The 19765-nt window shown below is 40.8% G+C and overlaps 2 protein-coding genes across 3 annotated transcripts; both read right to left on the reverse strand.

Moving 5' to 3' along the window:
- Positions 1-36: 36 nt before the first annotated feature.
- Positions 37-6330, reverse strand: tmem165 (transmembrane protein 165). The gene is made up of 6 exons (XM_078259709.1): positions 5988-6330; positions 5114-5339; positions 3466-3641; positions 2108-2290; positions 1738-1843; positions 37-170 (listed from the first exon to the last, which is right to left on the reverse strand). Exons 1-6 carry the CDS (start codon positions 6135-6137, stop codon positions 94-96), a joined length of 918 nt encoding a protein of 305 aa, XP_078115835.1. The 5' UTR covers positions 6138-6330; the 3' UTR covers positions 37-93.
- A 2265-nt stretch (positions 6331-8595) lies between these two features.
- On the reverse strand, positions 8596-14422 carry srd5a3 (steroid 5 alpha-reductase 3). Of its 2 annotated transcripts, none has more exons than XM_078259708.1 (5): positions 14167-14422; positions 13797-13948; positions 11356-11470; positions 11077-11202; positions 8596-9875 (listed from the first exon to the last, which is right to left on the reverse strand). In XM_078259708.1, exons 1-5 carry the CDS (start codon positions 14412-14414, stop codon positions 9683-9685), a joined length of 834 nt encoding a protein of 277 aa, XP_078115834.1. In that variant the 5' UTR covers positions 14415-14422; the 3' UTR covers positions 8596-9682. The 2 variants fall into 2 exon arrangements, with proteins under 2 accessions (XP_078115834.1, XP_078115833.1); XM_078259707.1 differs by having other exon boundaries at positions 11285-11470.
- Positions 14423-19765: the final 5343 nt, after the last annotated feature.

Below are 19765 nucleotides of genomic sequence, written 5' to 3' on the forward strand. Positions count from 1 at the left end.
GTCGGGACACACACAGAGTCAAAACTACAGTCTGTCTACAGCAACTCCACATTTTACATGTATGTACAGAGAAAACCTGAAAGTCTTGTCCAATTACAATCCAGCGTCTGGCTTGATGAACAGGGCAGACAGGGCGAACGCCAGAAAAACAATCCCTCCGATGATTGTAACTATGGAAGCAAAACAAGAAGAGAAAATGTAGTTATAGAGTAGATTATAGGACAAACAACCAATGTATACTGCATGTACTTTGTTCTACAGTTCAAGGGGAAATTAAACACGTGTTGGGTCATTCACTAGTGTGTGTTTTATTTTATTTATTTTTTTATTTTTTTAGGAACAAATTTGAGGAATTAAGAAAAGGAGAAAAATAAGACAAAGAATCTGATCCACAAAATGTGTGCAGACCACTGATTTGTTGCGTCTTTCTTTGCATTACAGCTGATCTTGCTTAAAATGGGCTTTTCAAAAAAGATCAAGACATGCTTTATGCGCTCATAGACCAAACGGCCCGGAGGAATGTCCCAGCTGGTCTAGGTGCTCTCAGTCTGAGCTGCTCTGGTCGCCCTGTTGCTACCCCAACACCGACCAGGACAAGTTATGCAAACATTAAGGGATGGATGAGAATTTGCCCCGGGGTGTGGCGGCGTTATGTCATTAATGTGGAATCATAAAACAGAAAAACAGTTACACTGTACTTGAAGGTATCTACATAAGAGTGACATGACACTGTCCTGGAGTGTCATAAACAAGTCAAACGTTTATGACATGTCAGACAGTGTCTTTCGGTTTTTGTCATGACAAGTTAGGGTTAGAGTTCATGTTCATGACAGTGTCTACCCCCCCGCCCCCCCCACAGGACACAACTTCTCTTTCACTTCTCTGATTCCTTCTGTTTTGTTGTCTCTATTTCTTCACTTCACTGTCACTCTGTCGAAATATGAACACACGTGGTACGCTCCATAGGGTTTGTCACGTAGTGGCCCCGTGCGCTGACGTGCACTAACGTGTGCAAGTGGCACGGTAACCACGGTAACTGGCCGATCAAACATGATCATTGTAGCGTTTCAAGCTCTAAATCAAACACAATTAAGCCACACAGCCAACGGACGGGACGCAGCGCTACACAAAATAAACTAAATATTGCATACTTATTGCGACACTTTCGATATATAATATTGCGCAACGTGATATCGCGATAACGATACTGAGTCGATATATCATGCACCCCTACAGTTATAAGAAAATGAGGAAAGTAAAGAGACCTTTCTAGGGACTGAAAAACACCAAAAGAAAGACGTCCAGGGTCCCTGCTAATCTGCGTCAACGTACCTTAGACATGAGGTAGGGCTATGCAATTAATCAAAATGTAAATCGTGATTATGATTTCGGCTCCCAATGATCACAAAAACTATTATTCAGCTCATTAGTGTTAAATTAGCACTAGAACAAACTTTAAAAACATAAGACCAACTCTGTTCATAATTCATATAAAAACTATAAAGATGTTTAACATTTTGTATATAATTCAATATGAATCCACCCTCTAAAAGTTCTTAATCTGCGTGTACGCCCAAGTCAAGATCTCGTCTGCGTCTACACATTTTTCAAGAATGAGATTCACTGTGTTTTAAAGTAACTTCTTTAGCGTATATAATTATATCATGGTACATTTTAAGGATGGACTGTAAACATGAAAAACTGCTTTTGAAAAAAGAAAAAAAGAAACAAACTCACCTGTCCTGACAGATATTTTCTGGGCGATCATTCTCCCTCCTATCACAGCCAGTCCTGTACACAAACAGTGTCCAATTGTACCACCCACTGCAACTCCAAATGGATTCTGGGAATTTAAAAAGAAGTGGCCTTTTATGTCGATGCTTAAGAAAATAATGCATTGCCTTTCATAAATGTTTAAATAACAGCGTATTATCACAGCAGGGAGGGCTTTTGCTGTTTGTGGTATGGCTGAATAAGATAAACGGAGGATTTGTTTTGCACTGGGGCCACCCCCAAGGTGAAAAGTCAGCGCTACGATACTGTAAAATACTATACAAAAAGGTACTAAAAACACACAGGCTTGTGCCTTAGAGGTAATGTAACAAACCTCCCGCGCAGCTAGAATAATGGTGGTCAGCTGCGAGCGGTCCCCCCACTCTGCCAGGAAGGTGAGGGTGAGGGCCTGCAGGAAGATGGGGGAGATGAAGCTGTGCCACTTTCCCTGAGGCATGGCGGCCCCTGATCCAGCCTCCACATCTGGAGCCCCATTAACCAGCTTGGACCGCTGGAGCTGCACAGACAACAGAGGACAATGGGCTTTTTGTAAATTTACGTATTGAAATACGGGAGTATTTTCACTCTCTTACAAACAGTACCTGCCACACATCACATGTCAGGAGTCACCTACTTTAGAGGACACTATTTTCAGACTTGACTAAACGGTTTGATTAATCATCTGGGAATCCTTTGGTTCCATCTACCGCTGGGAAAGTACGGCTTTCAACAGCAATTTCAGATTAAGTACAAGGTTCAGAGAGGTTGCCGTTTACGACTGGTAGGATTCCCAAGATAAGGAGAAGCAGATGAGTTGGTCATGTGACGAGATGCAAGGCAGATCTCTTCGGGAAACTTTCACCTAGCTGAACAATTAATCGTTTTCAAATCAAATCGCGATTTGAAAGAATGAGATTGGCGAATCATGAAGACCGCGATTAATGTGCAATATTTATCTGAATGTTTGGTGGAACATTTGGTTCAACATTTTTTATTCCGCTTTTTTATTTATTTATTAATTATCATTATCATTATCATCATTATTATTATTATTATTATTATTATTATTATATCTATTGTTATTTCATACGATAAATGCTGGAATAATGTTACATATCACAGATTCATTGTTCCATGCTTTTTAAAAGAACAACACTTGTTGCTGGCAATTCATATCTATGTTCTCGTCCTCGCATAAGAATAAAGAGTTTTATCTGTTACACAGTGAATATTGAACTTTAGCTAAACCTAAAAATAATAATCACAAATCGAATCGTAATCTAAATATCTGGCAGGAAAATCGCCATTTGATCCCCCCCCCCACCTATAAGAGCTGTGGTTTTAACAGTAAACAGCCCCATACTCTCATACAGTGAGGTAATAAACATGGCTTCAACACTCATTGCATTAACTTTGGATTCAATCAATTTCACATTTAAATCTTCACACTGACACATGAACCGCATCTCTTCAGTTCTTCCTCCTTGCATGCGCGAGTACGACACTATCTTTAACACCATGACAGAGCATTCCTGGTAGTGGAGTCATGTGAAACCATTTGGGAGGCTGGGAGTAAGTCACAAACACTATACATTATGTATGCTTACTTACAGTCACCCTGGAGTTGTACTACTTGATCTGCCGGGGGGTAAGAGTGTCTTTCTAGGTCTTCCAAGTAAGAACTTGGCTCACCTCTTCATCCTTCTTCTTGATCTCTGCCTGCACCTCCTCCAGCTCCTCCTGGCCTTCATCGGCACTCATTCTCAGCCCCTCTCGCAGCATGCGTATACCAAAGATGGCAAACAGAGCGGTGGACACATAGTAAGTGTAGATTCTAGGGATGACGGTGGTGGCATAGCCAAACAGCACTGGGGGGTGGATACAACAATTACTTCATTATTTACATACATATTTAAAAGCACAGAGCTCTAATTCCAGCTTTGTAACACGTCTACACGTTACAGACTCACGCCTTGCTATTGATCCAAAAAGTCGTCTGGCCCAGACAACCTGGATCCTCATCTTCTGAAGCTTGAAGTTGATTTTATCGCTGAGCATATTGCTCATATTTTTAACCTGGGCCTCCAGACTAATTCCATCCCCAAAATCTGGAAAGCAGCCTTTGTTCTCCCTGCAACTACCGCCCATATATTCAAATGTGTTACCCTTGCCAAAGATTTTAGAATCTCAATTGAAATAATGTGAATATTTTAAGTGAAAAAAATCTGTTAGGCTTTAGATCATAATACCATTACATCAGCTATGTTGGTAACAAATATTAGCAATGACTTGGACAGAAATCAGCGCTGTGCTGCCCTGTTTGTTTGATTCCTTCGCCCATGAGCTGCGGGTCGGCAGCCTCAGCGATGTCTGTATGGGTGACAAGGCTTTAGAGTAGTTCAGGAACTACCTTGGAGATAGAAACCAGTGTGTATATACAGATGGTCACAAGTCAAGCTTCATGGAGAGCTTGTCTTATTTTCCATTTTTATAAAAAAAATAAAAATAAAAAAAAGGGAAGGAAATGCAGCTAAAGCGCATTTTTATGCTGATACAATATTCTACTCAGCTACCTCTTCTCCGAGTCAGGCTGTTGATGAGCCTCACTATTTGGTCTAAAGCTGGTTCTTACTGCTAAGAAAACCAAATGTATGATCTTTTCCAGATCTCATGTTGGCATTCATTCCTTAGGAGAGGAACCAACTGAAAGAGAATCATCCTACAAGTACTTGGGTATTTGAGTGGACGACAGGCTCTCTTTCAGAGTGCATACTGAGAACCTAGTGAAGAAACTGAAGGCTAGGCTGGGTTTTGAAATCACAAAATAAATTATTTACATGCACGCAGCCTCCTCTACACTTCGATACCTTAACTGTGTATCACAGTTCACTGCGTTTTACCTAAAACATCGCTGTGTACTTTATGATCTGGTTTCCTGGCCTTCATTAAGCCCAAGGAGACAGCAGCATTGGTATATTTTTTATTTACAAAGCCATATAAGTAATAGCCATATAAGTAATATCCCTTCATTTCTGTGTAATCTCCTATCACTCACCAACAGCTGTTGTGATTTCGTCTCCCTGGGAGAGTTCAAAACTGATAGAAAAAACTAACTGAGGAGGTTCAATTCTTAAACTGCATTTTATATAATGTATCTGTGGTCCGTCGTCGGTTTTTTAACGTGCTCCATTTTTAATTGTCCCTTGTCTGTTTTTGACAGTCTATTTTATAATGTTTGTAACCTTGTAATAGTGTGCTCCTTTGACGAGGTCTCACTCGAAACAGGGACTTTAATCTCAAGGGACTTTGGTGCAAAAACTAAATATTCACTTCTACTAACCAGAAAGACAAGTCATCACTCCCAAGGCCAGCATGGCACCTGTCAGCACAGTGAGGCGGTTGTAACGCATGGCCATGATGGCTGCAATGAAAAATGTCTTGTCTCCCAACTCAGAGACGATGATGACAGAGAAAGAGGCCACAAAGGCATGGATGAAACCCGTGTTTCCTTCTTTGGAGACATCTTCAGAAACTGCTGGGCCTATTGGATGGGGACTTGCGGCTTTCTGGAAAGAAAGGCAACAGAGTAACACACAATGACAGTCAGCTACTTTACACTGGGAGCGTGCCTATGTTCCCACAGCCCTAAGTTCCCACATTTCTAAGATTTTTTTTACAAAATTAGGCCCTATGTTCCCACATTTCCTTTTTCATAAATTTGTATCAGATTTTATCCCCCTAACCCTAACCCTGGGAGGATAGGGTTTAAATTGAAGGGAAATGTAGGAACACAAGACCTACTTTTGAAAATGTCCTAGAAATGTGGGACCATTGGGCTGACCCCGTTACGCTCAGTTTATAATAAAAGTCAAATCGACATGTCTGTCCCGGCTAACTTAATATGCTTTAAGAACATTTTTGAAAATGTAAACAAAACTAGTGGCGACATTATGTCAGCGTAGCCCGCTCATGCCAACATCCCTACGTCTATCATGTTATCTTAACTTTCCTTCAAACATTTGCTTTGCTGGCCATATCTAAAATGAAAGACTTTACCCAGTTGAGCTAACGTTACACCCGGAACACAATGTGGTAGCTAGCTATAGCTCAGTTAGCATGTGGTGGCTAGCTCGGAGGCGCTAGCAAGCAGTGGCGGCAGCAGCACCGGCGAAAAGAAAAGGTGTATTTGTTAATTATGAATTCAACGCTTTTACCTCTTGTGGGGGTTGCTCTTGGACAGGCGGGTTCTCCTCTGGAACAGCAGCAACTCCGACCGACAGAAACAACACGGCGGAGAGCAGAAAGAAGAAGGACATTACATTTCTATCAGCCCGTCGGTCTCCTCCGCCGACCATGAGAGGCATTATGGCTTCCAAAACACTGACCACAGTTTGCGCTTGAATTTGCCCTTTGTAAATCACTTAATATCATCGGTGACTAAACGGGCTAACTTCATATTAGCTACCTAGCTAGTTATAAAATGTGAGGAAATCCTCGGTTATACACGTCACGACCACAACGACCCAGCCACGCGGAAGTCCGAATCTTGCGTCTTCTTCTTCTTCTGGCTCTCCGACAGACTAGAAGTCTGCTGCCTCTCACAGGACAGTTCGTTCAGAATCCGTTTTTATTGCAATAAGTATACTATTGGCCAAGTATACTTACATAAACAAGGAATTTGACTTCGGTAGGTGTTAACTCTCTAAACATTCAACAAATAGACATGTAGTAGTAAACATTCAGTAGATAAATAGTAATATAGACACATACTGTACAATAGAGACAACAATATACTGTACATATAGACACATCAACATAATATACAAATATGCAAATAAGACATAATATCAAGACAAGTACACATGGAGTGGGATGTAAAGTGCAAAAAGTAATAGTGCAAACTAGTGTGCAAGACGCATATTGGAATGATAAGTATGTAATGTGTAGAGAAGTGGGTGAGTGGCCAAAGTGCTGATGACCCCACTTATCCTCAGTTCAGTAGAGTGATGGCAGTGGGGAAGAAGCTGTTGTTATGTCTGGTTGTTTTTATGTGCAGGGATCTGTAGCGCCTGCCAGAGGAGAGGAGGTGCAGGATGTGTGGGATCTTTGGTGATGTTCTTTGCCCGCTTGCCCGTTTAAGTAACATTCGAAAGTATTGTCAAATTCAGTGGAGTAGTCCTGTTGCAGAGATATAATCCATGACGGTTTCCACTATCTCAAAATGATATTCAGGGGGATTTAGTAAGGATCTCAATGTCATGTTCTGTAGTCCCATGTGACATAGTGCAGTGAACAACTGTTCTCTTTCATTTTTGTATTGGAGACAGTCCAAAAGTACAGTTTGTTTCTGTTTGCAGGTTCCACAAAGTCCATCCTCATGCTTGCCCATCTTTGATAGATCCCATGCAAGTCCACAATGCCCGAGTCTTAGCCTTGTCATTATCACGGAGTGTCTTCTTTCTTTGCCCATATAGCACTGCTCTGCCTGTACCCTATTTTGAATTGAAAAATGACAACCCCTCTTTTCCTTTTCCCACTTCCTTTGCCACACTGCTGTAACATTTTTCTTAATGACAGACCGGCATACAGATATCCCCACACATACCCTTAAATCAATGTCTCTTTTCAGTGCCATTTTAGCTGCATTATCTGCTATTTACATCCACACATCTTTTAAACTCCTGCCCATTTGCAATTAAGCTCCTTGCATTCCGTTGCAAGATGTAAAACATCATCATGTTCATTCACATCCATTTCCGCCTCTTTACCACTTTCCTCACTCCTACCTGTGGGCCTCCTTTCTCTCTCCTGCACCTCCACCTTCTGTCTCATGAACACGTGCAACTCCTCTGGGCCTAGTTCTACCTCCTCAAGAAACCTTTCCGCAGCAATCACAATCTTTTTTTTTATTAAATATTATTTTTTGGGCTTTTCCACCTTTTTTTGATAGGACAGCTAGGTGAGAAAGGGGGGGGGGGGGAAGACATGCAGGAAATTGTCACAGGTCAGATTCAAACCCTGGACCTCTGCATCAAGGCATAAACCTCCAAGTATGGGTGTGCCTGCTCTACCCACTGAGCTAATCCGGCCACTCTACCACAATCTTAATAGCATCTGACCTTTTGGTTATATTTCTAGCTGCCCATATCACATCTACCATGAATGCAAGAAGTGACTGATTTTCCTTTATCTGCATTGTTCCCCTTTTTTTCTGGCAGTGCAGGGACACTGGTCCCTACTGACCTGTTAGCTTCCCCTGAGCCCTTCAATTTTCTTAATGTATCTGCATAAGACATGTTCTCTCCAGCTCTAATCTTTTCCACTTCCACAGCTGTTATATGATACCCACACCCCTGAAAGAAGTTATATGGTTACCACCACAATTGCAACACTTTGTTTCCACAACCTGGCATTGTGCAAAGTCATGGTCCCCCCCACACTTTCCACATCTCCTATTCCCTCTACGTGAAGCCTGCCATAGCATCGCAATGGAGGATGTCTGTACTCTCGCACTGGGAAACTCATATACCCCATGTCTACTCGTGGTGGTATGGTTTCTTGCTTAAAGGTAAGCAACACAGCTGTGCCCTCTTTTTTAAACCTACGGGCAGACTCAGTCTCAGCTCCCTGTAAATGTTTAACTATGGCACTCTCAGTAATGTCAGAGTTAATGTATATTACTCCCTTAACATCTCTACCTGCAGGAACAAAGCATTCAATTGGCCTGTTAATGAGATGGCGGACTTTCATAGCATTTGTTTTTTGGCCTTCTGTTTTACAGAAAATCTGAATATTACCATTTCTCAACATTCTCACATTAAGTAAACTTCCCATTTTATCCTTTATTTCATAAAAGAACAAGTGATTTTTGGTGACATTGATGACACAACAGCTCACCTCTCACCTGGAGAGACTTTTGCTGTGGAACAATGTTCCTGCAGCACTGCCATGCCTCACATTCACACTCGGGAGCTGTTGACTACAGTCCATTTTGTCCCGTTGGCTATTGAGCAGCTTCATTAGTTGAGAACACCTTGTCAGAGGGAGGTGAGTTTTACTCCCACACCTTCATATCATCAGGCGTCTCTGACATTTTTCTGGGACTTTACAGTTCCCAATAAGGAATGCAAAACAGAAGACACCAATAACAACTCACTCAAGTGCATACTGTAGATGGATATGCACGTGCATGCACATGTGCGCGCGCGCACACACACACACACACGAGCTGCCCCCTCTTTTTTTGTGTGTGTGTTTTCTTGCGGTCTTATGCTGCGTTCCAGGCAACCCGTAAGTCGTGTTTTTTACAACCTTCTACCCGTGAAAGCGCCTTGGAACGGCAGTCAAACCCGTAACTTACTACTCGTGAACTCGTACCAGATCGTTGTACTCCCAGTTAGAGTTTTTGACGTCTCACACACATAAACAACAATGGTGACCCCTGTTGATGCTGTCCAGACGCCGGTGATTAACAGTGAGAAACAGAAATAAATAGACATAAATAGGCAACGTAAAGTAATTCCACGTTAACGTTAGGTAGCCGCTAGCTAGAAGGGTTTGTCGTGACTTTGCCTGGAACGCTACCAAGTCGTGAGTCGTGACTTGAAGTCGTAACTTACGGGCTAAATATTGTGTCTGGAACGCAGCATTATTTTCTGTGTTTTTTTTTAAAATTATTTCTATTTCTTTTTCTCTTCCTTGTTGTGTGATGTGTTCCCCCTTGGTGTTTCTATTGAATGTTAATATGACAAAAAAAAAGAAAAAGTAGTACGATAAAGAATGTAATGTTTTTTGCACTTGACACTAAGAAAAGTACTACAATAAAGTATAAAAAAAACAACCTCACAACACAAAAGGTATAAATGCTTTTCTATGCCTCGGATATGACTCATATTTGCTAATATAAAGTTCATGACAAAGCTGTGCTGCCAGGGCCTGGTTGAACAACACATAAAGAACAACAAGCCACCAGGTAAGAGACAGGCCTCCGAAAACCAAGCTCAGTGAGACGTAGATCAGTAGCTCTGCGAGGTAATGTGGGCATGACACCAGCTCGAACCAGCCTCCCTCTGGCACTCTGTGAGCCAGCGTTTCCACTCTCCCTGAAAGACACAAAAGACAACAAACAAAAAACACATCAGTCTGCATGGAACTGATAGACAATTCATTATTATTATATTATTATTTATTATTATTATTACATTACTATTCAATTGGTTATGTATGTGCTATGGTAAAGCTGCACTAATGAATATTTATATGGATTACATGACTGTGTAATTTGAAAGGTGATGCTCACTGGGACTACAGACATAAATGAGCTTATAGCTAACTCTGGTACAGCTAAGAAGCTGTACACTGTCCCCTGAATCTAATAATTATGGTCAATTGGTAAATAATCAGCAGTATTTCAGTATATAGTTGTGCTCATAAGTTTACATACCCATGCTAAAGTTGACTAAAAAGAGGAATAAAAAAAACATCTTTTGGAAATTGATCTTAATGCCTTAATTAAAAAAAAATAGGAAAAATCCGACCTTTAAGGACACCAGTTTTCTTTGTGAATTAATAATGTATCGTAAATAAATAAATGTTTTTCCTTAAAATACAGGGGGCATAAGTCAGTACACCCCTATGTTAAATCCCCATAGAGGCAAGCAGATGTTTATTTTGAAAGGCCAGTTATTTCATGGATCCAGGATACTATGATCCTGATAAAGTTCCCTTGGCCTTTGGAATTAAAATAGCCCCCCCCCCCCCACACATCATCACATCCCCTTCACCATACCTAGAGATTGGCATGGGGTACTTTACATAAGATCATCTCTCAATGCAAATCAAACCAGCTATTAGGCTAACTGAAATAAAACCATGCCAATCTCTAGGTATGGTGAAGGGGATGTGATGATGTGTGGGTGGGTGGGGGGGCTATTTTAATTCCAAAGGCCAAGGGAACTTTATCAGGATCATAGTATCCTGGATCCATGAAATAACTGGCCTTTCAAAATAAACATCTGCCTGCCTCTATGGGGATTTAACATAGGGGTGTACTGACTTATGCCCCCTGTAGTTTAAGGAAGAACATTTATTTATTTATGATACATTATTCATTCACAAAGAAAACTGGTGTCCTTAAAGGTTGGATTTTTCCTATTTTTTTTTAATTAAGGCATTAAGATAAATTTCCAAAAGATGGTTTTTTTATTCCTCTTTTTTGTCAACTTTAGCATGGGTATGTAAACGTATGAGCACAACTGTACATAATTTGTAGTAAAAGACCCAAAACACCCAGAAACAGCATACCTGACTTTCCAGTGCGAAGCCTGGCCAGCAGGACAGTGGATTGATGCTGCATAAGTGAGGCTCCAATGAAAAGTGCGATTCCAGCAAAGTGAAACCAGTCCATCTGAGAGAGGAGGGTTCCAGTCCCTAAAAAGAACATCACAAACATAAATACCACATAGGAGAACCAGCGAACAGCAGATGTAGAGAGAAGTGATTTCAGTTCAACCTTTTCCAAGACGATCTGAACAGAGCACCGTCAACCCCAATACGATATAATAGCACACGCCAAACACATACTGCATCAAATGTATGGCTCCATCAGAGAAGACACTGACAAACAGGCACTCCATCAGCCTCCGGAGGGAGTGGACGCAGATCAGCAGCTGCACCAGCAGAGTAGACAGCTGCGGGACTAAAGACAGTATGATTACCAGAAGTTGGGCAGTTAACGTATTATCCGGACAATAGGTCACTCCGGAGTATAAGTCGCATCAGTCAAAATATGCGTCATGAAGAGGAAAAAAACATATTTAAGTCACACTGGACTATAAGTTGCATTTATTTAGAAATTTATTTCACAAAATCCAAGACCAAGAACCCGGCAGCACGTTGTTCAAGCACCCATCTGTGGACTCGTTCCTCCAGCTCTGGCCTTCTTGCTTTCAGCCCGTGATTAGCTTTCTTCGTTTTCTTCATTGCAGTAAGAGTAACCTCTGCTTTTTGCCAGTCCCTCACAAGTTTCTCACTCACTCCAAACTTTCTTTCTGCTGCTCGATTACCGTTTTTGGCTGCATATTTAACTACCTGCAGTTTGTAATCTGCAGAACAGGATTTTCTTTTTGGGGGCATTTTGTTTGTGTTGTGTTCAGTCTTTCTCAGTTGTCTTTAAGTTAATGTTTCAGTTAATTTGATCAGGGGTACAAGAGCAGCATATAGTTGTCACAAGCCTAGAGCGCCCTCTCACGGCTGTAGACGGTAATGTTTACTCCTTGGTTCGTGTCAGTCAGTATGAATTACCATTTAAAAACATGTGAAATTATATATATTTTGATATATAAGTCGCACCTGACTATAAGTCGCAGGACCAGCCAAACTATGAAAAAATGTGCGATTTATAGTCCGGAAAATACGGTAAGCATAAAAAGTGTGCATTTGCGATAAAAGCAACATATTTGGCACAGATTATATTTTATATGTTGTAAAAAGATATAGATATTGATGCACTGGAAATTTTGCCCATTAGGGCCATGGCAACCATATTCCAGAATGGCCGCCAAACAGGTACTAAATATGCCTGAATGTTGCAGTTTTTTTCCGACTCTTGCCAAGGCGTGTTTGAGCTGATTAGATCAGATGTTATAAGACTACAGACTAGGGGTGTAACTCTTCACTGGTCTCACGATTCGATCACGATGCGTCACCTCCTCAATATTATTATATATTGCTACACGTGGTTTTCCTCAACACATTCAAGCAGTCAGATATATGAACACCCCTTTTGTAGTATCTGCTGTTAAAAAAGACACTTCCTGAATGTGCAGCGACCGGAAAATCAACAAGTAATATCAGTAGGCAATAATCGATTATGGTCTGTCACCGCCTCGATGCAGAATCGTCCAGGTCCGCATCGCAATGCATCGATGCAATGATTCATTTCGACAACCCTACTACAGACATGCTTCCTTCCCTCTTTTTTTTTTTTTTAAGGATGCTTTCTTTCTTCTATGTAATGTAACATGTAAAATAACGAGTTACGTTGCATATGTTTGTTACAATTATTAGTAAAGGTACTATTTTCTTACAAGACATAGTAATGCAGTTATACTGTATGTCTCCAGGCAGCCATGAGGAGGCTGATAGTAGGATGTTACTCCATGTTTTACATGCTGCACCTCACGGCCATCAGATATTGATTTGTACTGTTGATTCAGATGTTGCTGTGCTAGCTGTTTCTGTGGTGCAAAGTCTTAAAGAAGGTACTGAGCCTTGGCTTGCATTCGGAACACGCAAACATTTCAGATACCTTGCAGCACATAGTATTCCAAAGGGCCTTGGATTTGAAAAGCCCTTCAGGGGCTACATTTGCAGCATCCCCATATCCATATATTTTCATAACACAGAAACCTACATATTTTCCAAATGTGTTGCTTTTATCGCAAAATACACAATTGTTTAAAACAACTGTGTATTTTGCTTTTTTTTGTGCACCTGACCACTGTAAGTTTCAGTACAATGTCAACTACTATGTCAGGGAAGCATTTGGCAGACCTGCTCAAGTAGGAGATGATTTGTTTGAAGTCTGAACTTAAAAATAAAATGTGGCACTGGCATATCATTTATATTCTCCTCCAAGTGAAATAATGTACCTATTTTTCAGGGGTGAATGTCTGTCTACTTTTGTAAAATGATACACTTATGGTAGAATCAAATGTTGTTTGTCTTGTGTATTGCCTTATCTGCAACACATGAGTGTAATAACATAAAGGTAGTACAGGAGAGATACTTGGATTTCTTTTCAGTAAAATTAAAGTGTATATATACAGTATATCAGGGCGGAAATGTGTATATACATCGGTATCGGAATCGGCCAAAATGAGTTTGAAAATATTGGCATATCGAATATTGGCCAAAATCCAATATCGTGCATCCCTAATTGTTTTGGATATTTCAAACTAGCTGTCCCGTTACAGTACCAGTGTGAATCAAACAGGATAACACAAGCTTTAAAAAGAGCCTACCTTGACTGTCAGTGCTGGGAACACCTGTCAAAAAGTCTAACACCCCAGTCAGCAATAATGGGTGTGACTGATGCTGAACTATAGAGATCAGGTAGAAGGCCAGAAGAAGACCATTCCAGCTAACAGAGATGGCATAGAAATGCCAGAACCACCTGAACAGAGAGAAAAGTAGCTCCAGTTATGATTGGTGTGTGTGTGTGTGTGTGTGTGTGTGTGTGTGTGTGTGTAACTAAATAAGTATTGACACAGTCAAGTTTTAAATGAACGCCTAGAATTTCAGTTAAATATATTACAAATTTGTTAATTATACACACCATTTATAAATCCATTATATTACAGTTTATCACGTGTTTTCCTAAATGACCGTTACCTTTTTGGGACGTCAAATGCACGCAGCCAGTCGTCTCTTTTGAGGTTTTGTTTGGTTTTTCCGTACCGAATAAGATCCTGAAATAACATGTAAAGACGACATGTTTCATATTTTCTCGGCAGGTGTAATGAGATTTTGTGAGCACAGAAAGCCAGAAGGAAAAAAGAAGCCAGAAAAGACCATAAAACATCAGCAAAGTTGAAAGCATAGCTAACTGAGCCCAAAGTCATTTTCAAGCTTGTGGACATTGTTTTGTCCGACGCAGAATAGAAACCGACGGGAAACGGTCACAATAGTTCCGGGTGAAATTGATGCCAGGAAATGCCAGGTAATTATTTCATCGTAATAAGTTAGTTATATGCAAGGTAGTGAAATATGTAATTCCATGGCTACTTATCTAACAAAAAGTTATTGTCCATGTGCCATCATGACCATACAGTCTGGTCAATGTCTCTCAAAACATGCATCAGTTTGACTTTGAACATACAAAGTAAAATGTAGTAATGCAGTAGTGTAATAGTATTCATATTGTGGCTGCAGCCAATGATTATACAACTAACGATTATTTTCGTTGTCAAATTATCGGTTAATAAAATGTAAAAAAACAAACAAAAAACAGTAAGAAATGCCAATATCTGACCCAGCCCAAGTGGACATATTGAAACTGTTTATTTTGTCCAACCAAAAATCTAATATCAAAAAAGAAAAGCAGCAAATATTCTACGAAGCTGGAATAAGCTTAATAAATGACTTAAACAATTATTTTATTGTAAAAATAGCTGCTGGTTAATTTTCTGTCAATCAGATATCCAACTTATCACTTTATCAACTTATCATTTCAGCTCTAATTAAGATTCTTTGTATGTAAAAGTAACGTAAAAAATACTCACATAGTTACAAGTAAAAGGTCTGCCTTCCACATTTGACCTATAATGGCCTAATATTAATATAGACATTAGATCATTATAATTACTGATGGATTAACATGAAAGCTGCATTTTAATAGTGTGGTTGGTGGAATTTTAACCACTTTATATACTGTTGGGTAGTTAAATAAAGCACTATAAGTGCATACATTTTTTTAATGTAAAGTTTTTTTTCTACCATATATCCTGTAAACTACAACTACAGATAAATGTACAGATAAATATACAGTTAATGCGGCGTGAGAAGAACAATATTTCCCTCTGAGATGTAGCGGAGTAGAAAGGAAGTTGAATGTAAGTGCATTGGTGTTTCATGTGTAAGTGATGTGTTCAAATCATTTTCAAAAACCTCATCAGTTCTTCACACTTTGATCTGCGTCCCAGTGTTACCGCGCATGATGTTGATGTTGTCCGACCTCATGGCCTTGGTACTTCACACATGCTCAGTTTTTTGCTGAGCTTTCCACTCACATTTCTCGCTCCATGTGTTCCTCCTCTCCACAATGCAGTGATGTGTCAAAGGAAAAGAAATGTGTTTGTGTGAAAGACTTGGTAAAGCCTTTGAGGCATTAGATTCCAGGGTGCCTCTTAGAGGAGCGCAGCATCCTGTCTGAGGAAGTGTGGACTGTTTCCTGCTTCCCTCCCTTCTCTGTCCTCAGTGTCTTCTTTTTTTGGTTTTACTGTGCCAAGAGTGGGACCCCCCCCCCCCCACACACACACACACACTTTAGTCCCCTGAAAAGATTGCAGTTAAGCTGGTGCTCCATGGGCACTGTAGAATGCCATAAAATAAGACTTGTGTTGCAGAAGATTCAAAATCAGTATGTACAGATTCAGACAAAGTCAGTTGAAAATACCACAAATGAAGGATACACACAGACAGAGAGACTGTTGACTTTCTACTCTTTCTCCTTTGTTTTTTACACACTGCAGCGTGCAATGTATCCGGTAGCTTGTGCGTAATTTGTCAAACCCTCCTCACGTTTTAGTGTCCCTGCTAACAAATCCCAGAGGTACTGCTGCAGAAGTGTGACATCGTGACCTGAGATCCTGTTTATCTAAGACTGTCCTCCCCTGAAAAACACTTTTATAAGTTGTTAGAAGCAATTACGACTCATATTTATGTTTATAGTGACTAGTGGCCATAGTCATTATTATGGGAGCAAAGCAGGACTTAAGGTGACGAAGTGTAAGAGTGTCAAATTCTATGTACGGACTACAGAGGTAGGTTGGGGTGGTGTATATGGATCAGACAAACACAGGACTTTCACCCAGGAGGCCGAACACTCTGTGTCCCATTTTTCTCTTTTTTGACTTGGACATTTTCCACTGCCGGCTCCTGTCTAGCAGTAGCCCAAGCTTGACAGTGTGTAACCTTTACGTAAGCACATGGGATCTATAATAGCGTATTCAGCATAGGGCCTGCTACTCTTATTTGGACAGCATGACCCCATGTGGACAAATGGGAATATAAAAAAAAAATGGAATTAATGACTTGTCTGCGAATTCCACACTTTGCAAAGTCATCCAGTGGGCCAGATTGGACCCTTTGGCGGGCTGGTTCTGACTCTAGAGCCGTATGTTTGACACCCCTGTATTACAGAGAATAAAGGACCTATTTGGTTGTATGGTTTAGAGGGCTTGCTGTTTTAATGGTATATCAATCTTCTCATGTCAAAGAAAAAGTGTTTCCCCAAATGTTCAACTATTCCTGTAACTGTGCCTAAACTAACCTGTTCCTGTATTTCCCCTGAAGTCTGCACTACTTCTCTGTATGTTTGTGGTTTCTGTGTGCATTGCCATTAACCTGTCATTTTAATTTCTTCTCTTTTGTTCTGTTTTTCTCTGCTTAGTAATTATTTAGGTCAACTGTGTTGTGTTTAATGTGCTATAAAGTTGAGTTCAGTTGGGCAGTAGCCCCAGAAAACTCAGACTGTTTGGTTTCTACTCATTTGACACCGTTGTTGTGAAGCTGTACAGTAAAAAAAACTGACCAGCATTTTAAATGCATTGTATTTGCATTTACAATAAGTTTTATCTCTTAATTGTTACCTGTTTTATTAGGCGCAACACATATGTTATGCTTTTTATCTATATATTTTCATTCAGATTGTATTATATACATTGTTTTTTTTATTTTATTTAGTAGCTAGGCAGGCTTCTCTGCTAATAATAATAATGTCATCTTGGAATGTAGTTTGTGTGTTTCTGTTTCCCCAAATGTACTGTGCCCTCTTTTCTGCACAACAATGCAGAGTGGTTATCTATAGTCTATCTCTCTCTCTCTCTCTCTCTCTCTCTCTCTCCCTCTCTCTCTCTCTCTCTCTCTCTCTCTCTCTGTCTCTCTCTCTCTCTCTCTCTCTCTCTCTCTCTCTCTCCCTCTCTCTCTCTCTCTCTCTCTCTCTCTCTCTCTCTCTCTCTCTCTCTCTCTCTCTCTCTCTCTCTCTCTCTCTCTCTCTCTCTCTCTCTCTCTCTCTCTCTCTCTCTCTCTCTCTCTCTCTCTCTCTATCTCTCTCTCTCTCTATCTCTCTCTATCTCTCTCTCTCTCTCTATCTCTCTCTATCTCTCTCTATGTCTCTCTCTCTCTCCCTCTCTCTCTATCTCTCTCTCTCTCTCTCTCTCTCTCTCTCTCTCTCTCTCTCTCTCTCTCTCTCTCTCTCTCTCTCTCTCTCTCTCTCTCTCTCTCTCTCTCTCTCTCTCTCTCTCTCTCTCTCTCTCTCTCTCTCTCTCTCTCTCTCTCTCTGTCCTCTCTCTCTCTCTCTCTCTCTCTCTCTCTCTCTCTCTCTCTCTGTCTCTCTCTCTCTCTCTGCTCTCTGTCTCTCTGTCTCTCTCTGTCTCTCTCTCTCTCTCTGTCTCTCTCTCTCGTCTCTCTCTCTCTCTCTCTGTCTCTCTCTCGTCTCTCTCTCGCTCTCTTTCTCGCTCTCTCTGCTCTCTCTCTGTCTCTCTCTCTCTCTCTCTCTCTCTCTCCTCTCTCTCTCCTCTCTGTCTCTCTCTCTCTCTCTCTCTCTCTCTCTCTCTCCTCTCTCTCTCCTCTCTGTCTCTCTCTCTCTCTCTCTCTCTCTCTCTCTCCTCTCTCTCTCTCTCTCTCTCTCTCTCTCTCTCTCTCTCTCTCTCTCTCTCTCTCCTCTCTCTCTCCTCTCTGTCTCTCTCTCTCTCTCTCGCTCTCTCTCTCTCTCTCAGTGCGTCAGTGCTTTGTGTGCATACTCTTTCTGTATTGAATTGTGGGACACTGACTTTAGAAATCCCTCTTGTGATCTCAGAGCATAAACACAAACAGTGCCAAGACAATTCACAGCTTTTTACTTGTGAAGACTTTTCAATAGGAGTTGTGATGTAATGTGATTGTAATGCAAACACTGTTTTTGAATTCAGAGAGCCACTTCTTCTAGCTCTCTATGGCAGAAAACAAAAAAACTATTTGGGGTCTTTATGCTTTGTTTTTGTTTTTATCAGAAAGAAAGGACAACATGCTGTATTTAAAGTGTGATGCAGACACTGAGCACATATCACTCATATTAAGACCCAAAAATGTAATATGTCCCATACAACTTCAAACATTTCCTTCGGTCTTTTTTCTCTTGCGTTTCCCCCCAGATTCTTTAAAAATCACCTCTTATGTGTCTCTTTGTCTTTGAGTGGGCCAGAGTTCAAAGCAATCATCTCATGTTGAATTTGGAAAACAAAAGCAGATAGAGAAATGGAAAATGTCTTCTGTTTCCAGCTTTTCCAGAAGTGTAGTTGGTGTGGAATACCCTCCAGGAAGTGTTGGTTAGGAGGAGGGGTAGGCGCTTTAGTAAGCAGGGAGTCCCTGTAGAAGTGACCAGGTCAGGAAACATGTGGATGTAGCACATACACCCTCCTGAATCCATGCCAGCATGAAAACACACACCTCCTCCTTTTCCTCCTCCTCTACAGGTGAAATGCTGCTTCCTGCTGGCATGTATTGGCACTGTCCCAAGTTATTTGACAATTTAAAGGTGCTCTGCCACACGTATTTCATTACTTTGTGGTAATGTCTGAAGTTCTACCATGGACTCTGTAACATTTTTTTGTGGAAAAAATACCTTGGTTACCTTGTTTAAAGCCATTCTAGCGTGGTAGGAAGACTCAGCTTGATTTGTGCCAGTTGTGCCAGCTAAGCTGCTTGACTCTGATTGGCTAACAGCTAGCCAATGAGAGCCTGGCTATTAGCATCCTTTACCCAGCGCAACTGGGCGAGCTCATGAATAGTAATGAGCTCAGGCAACACCACGTCAGACTGACCAGCTTTTGTAATTGGCCTGATTTCTCCACTTATTTCTTTTCAGTAGCTAGAGCTGACAGAGGAGGTAGCAGTTCATTTCCACATTCACGACATAACACAAACACATATGGACCTAACGTATTTGAAAAAATACAAGTAAAAACGGTTCTGTGTGGCAGGGCACCTTTAAGCTCTAACTTCCAAAACTTAAATTAAGATATCTTTGGGCAGGCGATGAAACTGGATCCATAGATTTATTTGGCCCTGTAAGAAGACTACTAAATATGACATGTCATAGTCTTTTGTTGTTGAGTTACAGTTGTGTCAGTTCCATTTTCCATTTGTGAACTGGTACGCAAACACAGTCTAAATAGAAATATATTAAAACGATGGTGAACAAAGTGGACTGGGTGGAGACCAAAAACAAAGC

This window comes from Sander vitreus, chromosome 9 (genome assembly GCF_031162955.1).
Source record: "Sander vitreus isolate 19-12246 chromosome 9, sanVit1, whole genome shotgun sequence".
Taxonomy (NCBI): domain Eukaryota; kingdom Metazoa; phylum Chordata; class Actinopteri; order Perciformes; family Percidae; genus Sander; species Sander vitreus.